At 45.3% G+C, this 14,088-nt stretch overlaps 1 protein-coding gene across 2 annotated transcripts in view; it reads left to right on the plus strand.

Moving 5' to 3' along the window:
• Window positions 1-14,088, plus strand: part of PEX1 (peroxisomal biogenesis factor 1) — an 831,513-nt gene that overhangs the window by 132,157 nt on the left and 685,268 nt on the right. For both annotated transcript variants that reach the window (XM_085631051.1, XM_085631052.1), the window contains exon 3: window positions 4,221-4,304. In XM_085631051.1, coding sequence (XP_085487177.1) covers window positions 4,221-4,304 — 84 coding nt within the window. The remainder of the gene's footprint in view (window positions 1-4,220; window positions 4,305-14,088) is intronic.

The raw sequence follows: 14,088 nt of genomic DNA on the forward strand, positions 1-14,088 counted from the left end.
ATTGCTAAAAAAAAGTTTAAATGCGAATCCTATTGCATTTACACTAGTGTACTCACAGTGCTTTATCTGCCATGACCCCAGTGCATCTCTTTTCTTGGGAGGTGCGATGAGTTTGTGAAAAGTGAGGGGAGAGGGACAGAGAGGAATGGAGAGAAGGGAAGGTGGGGTGGGAAGCGGAGGGTTGGGTAATATGAATGGAGGGGATGGAAAGAGGAGAAGAAAGAGGGTGGAAAGAAGATGATGTGGAGGGGGCAAGAAAAGAAAAGTTGAGAAGACAGTTAGAGGGGAGAGCAGGGTGTGGAAATGACATGAGGAGGGGAGAAGAGGTTGTGGGCCATAAGAGAGGTGGATGTGCGAAGAGAAGAGAATAGAAAAGATGGGAAGGGAAGGGAAGGGAAGAGGGATTTGGAGATGAGGGGAGGGTAGATGAGAAGTGAGGGAAAAAGGAGTGGGTGTGGAGAGGTAGAGAAGAGGATGAGAAGGATGGTTGGAAAGAAGAGGCAGTGGAGAGAGAGGAGGATCAGGGTTGGAACGTAAGGAGAGAGATTGGAAAGGGGAGAGGATGTTTGGGTTTGACGGGATGTGAAGAGGAGACGGGAATCTCGAGAAACAAAGGCTTGGCCGGCCTCTATCTGTAGATGTGAGGAATGAGCATTTTGAGACATGTCTGATCAGCTCACCCCATCAGCTCTACTTGGGGCGCACATCAACCCCACATTATGTTTTCCCAGACATATGTTTGAGCTCGAGTCCTCGGTAACCCTCCAAGGGGGCATCGAGGTATGAAGTGGGCCAATCTCCGAAGTGCCACGACCCTGCAGTCTGTTACTGCACTCTAGAATGACCAAATCGGGTCCCTAAAATAGCGCTAGCCACGGGGCTGTTAATGCGATGTGAGGAGACGTGACCATCAGGTTTGTTGCTTTTGCATTTCCTCTTAAATGTTAACCGGCGCTGCACCGCTTCAGGGCACTATGCTGGACGGTTCAGTGAGTACACTGATGAAACTGCACTGGTCGTTTCCAGCCTGCATCCCAAACAGTATTTCTGAATTAAACTCCAGTCCAAATATTGCATGTGCTTAAAAGATATGGGGTACTGGAAATGTGTGCGCCCAGAAGGCCGGCAGTCAATTGCAGGACGTCCTGTAAACCTTTATTGTTATATATTAGAGTGTAAATAGTTGTATGTTAGTATTACATGTGATTCACAAGAGAGTACCAATCTCTTAATTCTATGTATTCATATATTTAAGTGCCACGTCAGAGCAGTGTACACCATTTCTATAGTTACATTATTTACAGTAGACATGGGGGCAAGGTGGGGGTTAAAAAGAAATACTTTTCCAATCTTCTGGAAGAATCAAAGCGTGATGGAAGGGGCGATTGACATCTTCTTATACCAAATAGAGAGAAAAGCCCCCAAATAAACTTCAAACTGTGTACAAAGCTTGCTTCTAGCCTTGACAATATCTTTAAGGCTTGGGTCCTTTCGTCCAGCGTACGGTGTAAATAATGCACGTATCCGATCCATGTTGCCCTGATCTCCTATTCACGGGCAGGGGAGACTTTCTCACAACGTGTGCAGGATTGCAAAGTTCGTAAAAATTAATTGAAGAGGTGGAACGAAATAAGGTTGTTAAAACATGCATTAAAATCGAATTATCCTTGCAAAAGCGGCCGTAACAGCTGCTTCGAGAGAGCCTAAACTTAAGGTGGCATGCAATCATTGGGATGGGGTTGGACAAAACCCATGCGATGAAAATAGGTTTGTGGAAATTGAACAAGAAAAGTTAATAGCAATTAGCTACTGATGCTCCATTTAGTAAGTTTCTGCCCAGTAATGCTCGAAGACTGTCCGATTAAAAACGGCGCGCATCTCTCGTCTATCAAGAGTGCTCCTCACATAACTAACTGCACCTTGTTTAAAAGTGACCGCGAAAGCCAGCGCGTGAGTGTGTTTGTTTAGTTAGGAACACAAGATCACGATAAGGAAGGTATGCAGCTCCTGATACTGCTAAATTAGAAACAGATGGCCCCCCCTTAAGATACGAAAATGCTTTGCAACAGCCGCAAAGCAGACAATCCTGTCCGGATGGGCCGGAAGAAAGGGAGAAAGGGCAGTGGCCAAAAAGCATAATTTTCATTGGGAAGCCAGTGTTTAGCATAAACGCTGACGCGACCCAATGAAAATGATGGGAGGGGCTTCAAGTCCCCTTCTGAAATCTCCTCTCTCACTATATGTCTCGCCGAGCGAGCAGCGCATGCGCTGCAATGCTAGGCGAGACCTAAAAATTAGACCAGATGTTCTTAAAATGCTTTACCCCTTTATCCCAGAAAAACAGCAATCCGCGGTTCTTGGCACACGAGTAAACCGATGCCTGGCCGACCAACAAGCTAAGCTTAACAGTGATTGTCCCACCTTAAAGGATTATACAGAACCCCAAACACTGCTGCAAGTGGCATCTTTCGCCTACAAAAGCACCAGCCAGCAGCCCGGAAGCTTCACTGGCTCCCCAATCAGACTAGGGCTACCATCAAATCTCAAGGCCGCGCCTAGAAAACTGAGCGGTTACAGCACCTAAAAACTTAAAAATGGGGCATTCGTTGGATAATGGTTTGCTGGCACCTTACAACATTCAGATCTGTCTAGATTGTACAGCAATTTCATGTCTATATTGTATTTACATGATAGTTTCTGTTTAGATATGCACCTCGTAGTCCCACTTGTATAAACATGACAGAAACAGCCAGCAGACGCTCACAATCAGTTTATTGCGACCATGTCATTAATAATGTTGACCGTTTACAGCGCTTTCCATAGAGCTGCTCGGATCTTGGCGCACCATCGTTTCAGTATTTCTCTGCTGTTCTAGTTCTTACACGGTGCAAATGACTTCAATGGTTCTAATTTGTTCGGCGATCTACTAGTGTGTGAATTGTAGTTATGGTGTGTGAGCAAACGCTATAGGGTTTAAAAATGTATATAATTTTATCCTTTGGTTCACTGCATAATATTTTTTGTTTACATAACGTCACGTCAGTCTTCCACTCCTCTTGACTTTTACACTGAGCACCTTGAGTTTGATAATGAAAACACCCCTCTCAGCATGTGTGCGCCTCTACTCAGTGTGACAGTGTCTGGTGTGTCGGCTAGTCTGCCAGACCCAAAGCTTCAGTGTGCCTCTGACTCAGTGTGCCTGCATGTGTGATCACGTGCTTCGGTGCACCAGTGTGCCTCTATGTATAAATGTGTCTGTCTCACGGGGTGCGTGTGTTTCCCAGCGTGTGCATGCATGTGTGCCCGTTTGTTGTGCGGTTTCTATGTATGTCTGTATGCGGGGGTAAAAGACATTGTCATTTACAACGCCATTACTTGATTAATGCTTCACGAAGTAAAAAAACAAAACCAATAACATTTTCAATGCCAATAGCTCAAAACAATGTCATTGCGAGACCTATTGCATTGTAAATTGTATTGCAGCTTTAAAGTTTGTGCTGTAACTCGACTCTGTGTACACAACCTGGTTTGAGCTAGGCTTTGAGTGCTCCGCTACCCTGAGCCTCAAAGTTAGAGGCTTCCCGAAGCCGCCTTTTCACTGCAGACCTAGTTTGTAGAGCACCGGCTGCTAGGACTCCTCCGCGTTCTGACTTTTACAGTGCTGGACTGTCCCTGCCTCTGTGTATCCCAAAGAACGATCCTGACGAAGCTCAGGTAAGGGCCAACGCGTAAGAGAAAAAGATCCAGTTATTCTACGAGCCAGTCACTTCTCAGTCAGTCAGCATTTGTAGAGCGCAGCACTGCCACCCCTGGGGGCTTCTGAGCGCTGGGGTGCGAGGGCTTCGTTGAAAAGTCAGACCTTGAGGAAACTTTGGAAACGAGTTGAAAAAGGCAAAACGGAGCAGAAAAAACAAACCGAAAAGGCAAAACAAAGGGCAGAAAAATGGACCGAAGAGACAAAATATAGCGAGAAACGAGCAGAGAGGGCAGCAGAGGGTAGTGGACTGCGGGCAAGCTGGACAGGAGAACTGTGGCAGGGGGTGCTGGCACGAGCACCTCTACAAAGAATCAACCCTGATTTACGGTGGTTTTCGTGCTTGCTTGCACACACATGTAAAATCTAAAATAATAATCCAGATGTGTGTTTTGGTTTAATTTCTGCTGTATGTGAAGCGTTTGAATTTGTGTTTAAAGCAGTGTTTGCAATTGTGTTTTGCCAGGTATTCATTAAGCCCTGCTTCCAAGTATTATCCTGTAAGCAGGTCACAGTGGAACCCCTCTCCGTCGACGATTGGGAAATACTGGTAAAGCAAACTTATTTCATTCACAGTTTATATAAAGTGACACGTTTAGAACAATAGTTTGATGCTTTTTGTCTGCAAATGTAATGCATGCCACAATTGGGGGGTGCAAGTACTACAAGTATGGCTCTCTTCCTAAAAATGAGACCTATTACAAAGCACTTCTGAACCCCGCAGCGCATTAGTAATGTTTTTGGATTTTAATTAGTATTGTTTTTGTATGGTCTGCTATCTAGTGTCTTTGTGAAGCCACCCTAGAAAAATAAGCAAAGTAGTTAATATCATATGGGGCATGCTGTGCGAGTTTAATCTAGAACGAAGAAATATGTGTTTACAAGGAAACAAAATAATAAACACACTCTTACACCCTTCTGGGGATTTTTGTACTATTGCACCGTTGCCCTGACCTTGGTCAGGTACTCTGAACACAGCTTTTTTCGCAGGTTATTCTCCACTTTCCTTCTCTAATACTGATAGAAGTAACTTGTATTGTAGTCGTTTTACTGACTCTTTGTCCAGTGATACACGAATGGTACTTGTTGGTGCATTACTCATGTTCACAATGGTGCACTTCTCCGTCTTGCATCTAAGTCACAACTTGAATGGTGTCAAATATGGAGCAGGAGTTTGACAAAGCTATTGTGTCGCAAGGCAAGGAATGAAGTGCATCCTTTGGTCGGTTTTTCATGTTTTTTTAAAACTGTTTTTATTTTGATTTTTATCCATAAGCCAGAATGTCAACAGGTGAATCATATATACATCAAGTATTCCCTCGTTACAACTAGTTGTTTCTTCATTGCATATAAAAAATACATTTTGGGATTTCGTATTCCAGTCTTCCTTCCCCTTTTCCCCCTTTCTTTTGTTGAATGAAATCTTAGATTAGTGCATTACTCGCCCGACCTTTCTCGGATGTCGCTCGGGGTTCTTTCCTGTGCGTAGAAGAGTTGTGGAGATGGCGTGATCATGCTCAGCTGGTGGATTCTGTTCACATATGAACAGTCATTCACATGCTAGTAGTCAACAGTGCAAACGGTCATGATTCTCGTTAATGCAGACCCACCCATGATGCTCTACTCTCTCTAAATGTAACAGTATACAGTAGAAATGATCACCGTATTGAGTTCCCGGAACCTATGGTGCAAAATTACAAATCAACAATGGTTTCTGTTACAGTGGTTTCCAGAGCAATAATAAATTAACTTTGAATACTATTAAGGTTAGAATAAAAATGCAATAGTATACAATGAACCCTGGTGATCTAATTATTATTTCATGGAGCTAAGAAACCTTCAGCTCCTGCAAAACAAGTACTGCGGTTAAGGAAATAAAAAGTAAAAATGATGCTCGATGCTCAGGTGGTTCACACAAAGTGAATAAAATAATTAAATATTAGAATTAATAAATACATAATTAATTAAAACTATTCCCACTGCATTCCCCCACTTGAGGCTACAGACTGGCACAAACTCCATGGCTGCTGGTGGTATAAATTATTTATTGCTTGCAGCAAGTCATGATGCGTTTCGGTCACCTCACGTAATCACATGCTTTACGGCCGTGTTCATTTGTAAAGGAAACCCTTCTTTAACCATGTGACACTTCGTTTAATAGGCATAAAAGACCCAACATAAACGGGACACAGTTAAATAAATGGGTCATTGACATCATAAAAATAACTAAAAAATTTTACTTTTAGAATGAATCCAAAATGAAATTAACTGTTTACAATTAGACCATCTTTACTGTACTTGATATCTCAGAATGACACATCTATATTGATTGCAGACAGTCCCATAATGTTAAATGCCTTAGTTTATACTAAGGTGCTAATAGTGAATAAATATTAAATTATAAAGTGCTGAGTGCAACTTCCTATTAATAATTAATAACCACTAATAAAGGAAAGATATTATAGTGGCCTAAAGGAGCTAATTCTACAAATTGAGTCTTATTATGTTACAAATATTGTGTGTTTCCAATAAATACATAACTTAAATTAGAAAATTCATAATCATACGATTGCAACCCAATACATTGGAAACAAACCGTATATACAGAAGATTTCATTTATAGAAATCTAATAAATGATGATTTTCTACAGTATTCATAACTACACTTCTCAACATATCAGAATATTGACCTTATCTCAAGTAAATTCGTAATAAGTATTTTCATTAAAAATTGTGCATATCTCGCTATTATTCAGACCGGTTGTTGATTTGGAATCTAGCTCCAAAATGAATCGAGTCTCAAGCTGGCGGATAATTTTTTCTTTATAGCCTCCTCTTCTTAGAGGTGCTATTGCTCCAATCACAAAATATGTGAGGCAATTAAGGTCATTATGAGGTTCTGATTTAAAATGTCTGGCCTCCGGATACGTAGGATCTGAATTAACAATTGCCCTTAGGTGTTGCAGAATTCTCATGTGCACATGTAGCGTTGTGCTATACACCTAGTGCAGCCCACAGGTGCACTCCAGGGCATTCACTGTAAATTCTGTTCGACAATTGTAATTTCCCTCTAAAGCCACAAGTTCTGGACTAAAAGGTGTAGTATAGTGGGTGATATTAATACCAAATTGACATGCTCTACAGGAGCTGCTTTTGAAAAAACCCTTCTTTAGTGTGAGCCATGTAGTTTTAGAACTTAACTCAGGACTTCTCTTTACCAGTGTATTTATCATGGACGGTGCTCGTCAAAATGTAAGAGTAGGGTTTTCAGGGTTTTCAGGTTATTTCTAACACAACACTGCATCAGTTAATACAATGGGCCAATTGTTGTTCATAATGGCCCTTAAATTTCTCTCCTGTCGACTATATGAGGTGATGAGCCTAATCTTAGAATCTTCACATTCTTTGGTTGCTTTATCTTTAATCCTATCAACGGGGCTTGACTCAATTGGCCCAAGCCTACTTTCCCTTGATATATTGTTTGCTTTACAAATAGAATTAATAAATATAATCACATGAAGTATTGTTATTGGTTTGTATCTCAGTGATGTTAATGATTTATACATCAATCAATACATGGTTCATGTGGGTACAGTTGATGTGATACCAGGGTTGTAGGAATATCATCTGGACAAGGACTTCTGAAGGCCTGAGACAGGACTAAAACGATAGTTTAGAAAAGGACCTATGAAGGCTATGCTTACTGTAGAGAAATAGGGCCCAAAAGAACACGTTGGGCGTATGTATCCTGCAAAGGCTGTAGTATCCTAGTTTCTAAATTAGGTTGGCAGTGAAGCAAAGCGAGCAAACCTGAGTTGACCGAGGCATGGCACACTGGCTACTTATAGACTAGAAGAACTGCCTGGAGTCAAGTGGTTAAAGATATTGTTATTATACATACGTGCACTAAGTACTAAAAATCCACATTATGCAATGAGGTAGAACTTACTGAGGTGTTAAAGGAGGTCTGAAAAACGTCCACCAGCTCTCGGAGTTATAGAGGTATCTCCCCCAGCGTCATTCTGTATCTGGAGAATCTTCAACAGTACCCCTGTGCACCAGCAGGTGGCACCAGTGGCTCTGCAGTGATGTTGTTTTGCGCTGGAAGTGTTATTAACAGGACTGTATAGAAACCACCCATGTGCTCTGACATCCGTTCCTTTTTTAGGTCGAGCCTAGAACAGCGCATGCGCTGTTGCTCGACTTTTAGTAAAGGGGATCTCGAAAGTGCTACCCAGGCATTTGCTGGCTGGCTACAAGCTTGAGTGCACGTGCACGCGCGGCCATCTGCCTTTCCTGCTCCAGCCTTCAGCACCATCTGTCTTTCCTCTCCCTTGCTCCCTGCCTCCGCCCCTCCCCCCGCTGCTGCGCGCGCATCCCTAGCGTGCTTTAGCGCGTCATCGCGATCACATTCGCTTTCAGAGTGATCGCGCTGACTTTCGCTTTTACGGCCGCGCAGCGTTACTTTTACTGCCGCGCGACCAATGTTTGTTTGAACTCTTGCACCCTTTTCTCTGTCGCTTTATTTCCTCTGTTTGTTTTCTGTTGTTTTGCCCCTTCCTTCTCTCTCTTTGCCTCTCATTCTTGCTCCAATTCGCTGTAACTCTTTTGTTGCTCTCCTGCTTTTTTTTTGTTACTGTTTCTGCTTCCGCATATTCTCTCATTTCTTTCTCACTTTTACCTCTTTTAGTTATGCATCCTGTTTCCTCTTGTTTCCTCTTTCACTCTTGCTTGCCTCAGTCTTGTTTTGCCTGTTCCCCATTCCACTCTTTTTTCCGTCACATTCTCCTACATCCAATTCCCGCCTCCCGTACCTGCCTGATTCTCCTGCCCCCAAACCTCAAGCTGACCAGTCCCGGCCACCGTATCTCCTCCCTCATCCTCCAGATCTTTATGGTGGCTGCACCGCAGACACCTAGCTGGCGTGCCAAACCCGCCCCCTCAGCAGATGCGCGCCTCTCCCTCAAAGAAGACGCCTCTCCCCTCACTGTGCCAGGGCCTCCTCCACCCGGACGTTTGGAGCCTTGACCTGCTCCCCCTGCCTCTTCTCATGCAGCTCGCCCTCATTTAGCCCCAGTGCATGGAACCCTGCCCCCTCACCACCTACCCCAGTCACATCTCCCTCAGCCGCTCGCTCCTCATCATGAGGCAATCACGTGCCACGCTCCAATGATGTGTAAAAGAACATTTATTAGGACAGGAATGCAAGCATTTAAACCACTTCAATGTTTATCATAACATCAAAACTTCTTAAACATGATCCCTTTCTCCACCCCAGCATTCTCACGCCATCTTGCTTCACTCATTCTTTTCACCTTTCTCCCAATAACCTCCTTCGATTCCCAGACTCTTTCTCACTTCTTTTTCTCAATCATCCTCCAATGAAGCCTCCTTCGCCTCTGCTTCCTACTTCCCCCCCCCCAAAGGGGTGGATCTGCCCACATCTGACTCCAACTACCTCCACCCAGAACAAGCATTGGCATAGCCAATAGGTCTCGCCTTTGGGACCTTATAAGTATTTAGTTCTGCAGCACAATATCCTTGGTGCAACAACACCAACTGTTGCATGGTTAAACACTTATAAGGTCCCACAAGCGAGACCTATTGGTTATGCCAATGCTTGTTTCTTTAATGCGAACAGATCTAGATCTGAGCTAACCTACTTTTTTTCCAAAATATTCTATAGTGTGCATGGGGAACACTCCACTGCACCTTCCACTATCGTCAGACCATCTGTTCCTGTTGCAGCAGGAAGTGCAGGCTCTTATAGCCAAAGGACCCATAGAGGCGGTGCTGATGGTAAAAGTAGGTAATTGTTGTTAGAAACTGTTTCTGGTTGGCTAAGGTATGCACCTAAGCCAGCAGAACCTACCACTCTAGTCGGAGTAAGATAGATACACACCTAGGATGTGCTCACCCTCTGGTAGCTTGGAGCAGAGCAGGCAGATTTATGAGAGGCAATGTGTAAAGTATTTGTGTAACGCACACAGTAACACAATAATACAACACAAAAGACTCCACACAGGTTTTATACAAACAGCTTATTATATTCTGAGCAAAACAAGACCACAATGATAAAACTACAGTAGGTATATTTCAAGTTATAGGCGTTTAAAGCATTGCATTAAAGATATCAAAGGAACATCCGGTTCAGAAGCACCTACACTTCTATTAGGTTTGTTATGGCAAACTTCCCAACAATTACCGATATCCTGTCGTGGATCAACTGATGGGCCCTCTACAAGGCAATACTCCACAAGGTCCTCGGGCCGGTTCTGGTTGTAATGCAGGGTTCTAACTCCGTGTTCGCTCAGGAGGCCTCAGCCGATACCTCACAACCATGCACTTGAAACCCCCCGCCACCAACGAATGCGCAGTGTGACTGCAACTGTACTCCATACCTGTCAGGTAGGCTGCTGGGGTGGAGGAGCCCAAAATGGGAGAGTACAACGATGACCTGCGGCGAGACCCTCTGTTCTCTCAAGGGAACCCTGTGATGTGGAGATTTCCTGGAGGGGACGCTGATGGGAGCAACGCCATACTGGTTCTTCCAGGCAGGCATGCTGAAGCAGCGCTCACATCACATTGAAACGGCGTCACCTCTGCAACGTGTCAGGCCGTGGATGTGTCGGGATTGCTTGAAGCCCGAGGCGTTTGGTCGATTTTTGGGTGCAAAGCATTGGTCTGTCTAGAATCTGTCCAGAATAGGACTGCTGCTTGTTTCTTTGTGGTGAACAAAGTGCAGGTTTCTTCAGCGTCAAGTTCCTTGCTCGAGCAGAGTGCAGGTCTAGCTTCCACAGAACAGTGTGTTGGAGTTGAAGGAGGTAAAAGTGATCTGTTTTGAAAATTATCACCTGGCAATCAGGCATACTTCCACAGAGCAGATGTTTGCCACAGGCACAGCTGCCGAAGTCAATAGGGCAGAGTCCCACAGCAGCAGTAACCATGGGGTAATCTTTGATGGCCCAGAGATTTCCCTCAAACAGGGGGCAAGTAAACAAGCCCTTGGCGAACACAGATGCAAAAATGCAGAAGAAGCATGCAGCAGGCCAGCAAGGCAGGTAGCAGAGTGGAAGTCTGTTCTTACAGCTCGGTAAGCAGCAGGCCAGCACAGCAGAGCAGTTAGCAAAGTGGCAGTCCCTCCTAGCAGCACAGCATGTCCTTCTGGCAATGTGTAGATGTAGAGTCAGCGATTTCTGGGTAAAGGTCCAAAAGTGTTTATAGATATGGGGTCAGAGCATCAGTACTTATTGTAAAAAATGCCTTTGATGTAGGGGTTGACTTCAAAGGAACCCTCAGAAGTGCACAAAAGTCCATTTAAGCCCAGCCCTAGCTCAAGATGATCAGGGGGTAAATCTGCCCTTTGTGTGAGGGCAGGGCACAACCTATTCAAATCTAAGTGCAAACCACCTCGCCCTCTCCTCTCCTTTGGAAGGAGGAGAGGATCTGGTGCAGTGTATATGAACTTTCAAACTCAGCAGGGTGTATGGACTTCCAAACAAAGCTGCTAAGGGTCCTGCGCTTCGAAAAGGAAGACAATTCTGGTCACTCTCCATGACCCAGACTTCAGGCATTCTGTACTGCATAAGGTGGCTACAGTGAATGAGTGAAGTGTAGGACAATTAACTTTTTCTGGACTTTATTGGTCAGCAACACTGTGGGGTCCAGCTAAACTGAAAGTTTGGCACAATGATCAAACCTGCTCGTGGAAGCAGCACAGTCCTCCTTTCTCTCAAATTAACCCACTCTCCAGTAGAGACATCATCCTTTGGGATGTTGGACTGTTGATATTCTTCCGACACATCACTAGCTACTCACTGTTGCTCTGTTTCCTATTTGACAGAGATACGCAAATGTTTTCATAACAATATGTTGTTTATAGTTGGGTGGTTTGGTTTGGGATGTTTCATGCACTGCTTCTTGTGTCGTTGTCCCCCACGTGTTCCCGCTTTTTCTTCCATTCGTTTTCCCCTTGGCCTTCCTCTTCCCCGTCTCCCACGCTGATTTCCTAATTTTTCTTTAGTGATGCACTGCTTAAGGGATATGGTTTTAGAAGCTATACTTTGATGAGTTTGAAGGTAGCGATGAAGTTTGCACTGGCGCTGTAATACCTTAATAAAAAAGTGTTGAAATTTAAAAGCCTTTGGTAATCGGGGGAACATGGTGGCCGCTAGCTAAACCAGCCGCTGGTTGTTTCCGTTGGTCGCGCACACACTGAGAGGGCTTCTCTCCCACCCCTGCTCCCCACCCCCCTTGCTAATGCCTGTTGTCTTCTGCAGGGGGCGGATTCTCGGCCTCTGGACTCTTGATTGCGGGTCCTGGTGTCCGGCAGGGATTGTGAGTGCGGATGGTGCCGGAGCTGGGCGGCGGTTCTTCTTTGGTATGAGCCCCGCGGTGGGAGGGCATAGCGAGAAAGCTGCGTCGCTCCCGAGAGGCTGTGATCCGGGTCTGCAAAGCCAGTACAGGCTCGGAAACGCCTAGGATTTCCTGCATCTCCGTCTAGTTGAGAGGTACCTCTTGGCAGACTATGGTGAGGAGCAGGCATGCCCTTCCCGCCAGGAGGTAGGAAGGGGCTCTTCAAGGAAGGTTGGTGAGGCTAATGGAGACATTGTAGGATGGGTTGTTGCTGAGGCTCCTTTCAGTGCTATTTTGGTGGCGCTTTCACCAGCAGTAACCCTCACCGGTAAAATAGGTGATGTCCCCGGGGACTGTTTTAGGGCAGTAGGGGGGAGGTGGGTTTCACCGCCTATGGAGAAGAGTGAGAACACCCTGAGTAGAAGCATCTCAGTTGTGGGGAAAGTCTGTAGATACACCCTTCGTACCCGGGGGTTTTAACCATGCCAATACCAGGATTAGCAAGGGTAGTACCAACCCTTCCACATAGAGAGCTGGTATCTGAGAGTACTACTGGTATCACGGCTAATGCTCAGGGCAAATTGCCCGGATGGACTGGGACTGAGAGGGGGTCAGTGGGAAAGGTGGAGAAAGCTGGATTTGTAGGTGCTGGCAAGAGCCCCAGGAGTAGAGGCAGGGGGAGGAAGGCACCACAACCAAAAGTGAGAGTTAACCCATCATTAAATTCATACTACAAGGTATTGGCATCCCCGGCCCCAGTGGCAGAAGACATTGCAAGGAGGAACATCATCCCTATCAGAATGGAGCAAAGGACCAGCTCAGTCCTTGAGGTTAACACAAGACCCACCCTCCCCTCTCCACCCTCGGCAGTCCAGATTTATACATCTGTGGATGGAAGTATCCCCGAGTGGCAATTCCAACCTCAAATAGGTTCCAAGCTTTAGAGTCATACGAAGAGGATAAGCAGGACGACCAAGAGAAGTCTTTACTTCTGGATCTAGAGAGCAGACGTTCTCCTCAAGCATTCACAGTCTCAGAGGCCTCTCTCGCTTCTATCCTTTTGGCCCTTAAAGAGGAGATGAAGAGCGGGTTTAGGATATCTGACCAAAATCAGGTGGCGATACAGGCCTCATGCGCTGCCTTAGCTCAGAAGCTTGAAGCAGTCTATGCCAAAACTGAAGCCCTAGAGCAGGAGCTCCCCAAATTGAAGCAAGACATCGATCTGAACACTGCAGGTGCGAGCTGGTTAGTTAGGCAAAATAAACAAATGAAAGAAGACCTAGAACTCCTGGAAAACTACTCGCGCAGGAACAATCTTAGGCTCCTTAATGTACCTGAGGCTACAGAGGGTTCAGATATCGAGGCCTTCGTGATCTCACTGTTGCGGGACTCTGTTTTAAAAAATATGCCGGACATCGATTTCACTTGAGAAGATCAAACGGGTTCATCAAGAACCTTTCAAGAGGAACCCTGGGAGGCTGAAACCTAGGAAGATCTTAATTTCCTCACCGATACAACTAAGGAGGCAATTTCGAATATGGCGTTAAAAGAAGGTTCTTACTCTACTGGAGCCTACTTGTTCGCTATAAGATCAGACGTTTGTCATGCCACTGCTCAGAAACAGTGGGAACGGAGGAAGAGGATGGAGGAGCAGATCGGAAAGAAACAGTTATAGATTCCTTAGCTTAGAATTACCCCCTGGCGTCAGACTGGATCCGGAAAGTTTTTTCGTCAGCCGTACCTCTGCGTGTCGGAAGGTGGCATCGGTCGGCGCCGTGTCCGTCGTTGGCATCATGATTGCCGGGATGATGTCGCGGTAGCTACATAGACGCCACCCTTGTGCGCTGACGTCAGTTCTTTCTTTTTCCGCGCCAGCACAGATCCGGAGAGAGCAGTACCTCCAGTCACTTTTTGACTGAACTTTTTGCGACTTTTGTCGACATCTTTTGAGTCCGAATGACTCCTGGTGCACGTAGGGA

Source organism: Triturus cristatus, chromosome 10 (genome assembly GCF_964204655.1).
Source record: "Triturus cristatus chromosome 10, aTriCri1.1, whole genome shotgun sequence".
In the NCBI taxonomy this organism is placed as follows: Eukaryota; Metazoa; Chordata; class Amphibia; order Caudata; family Salamandridae; genus Triturus; species Triturus cristatus.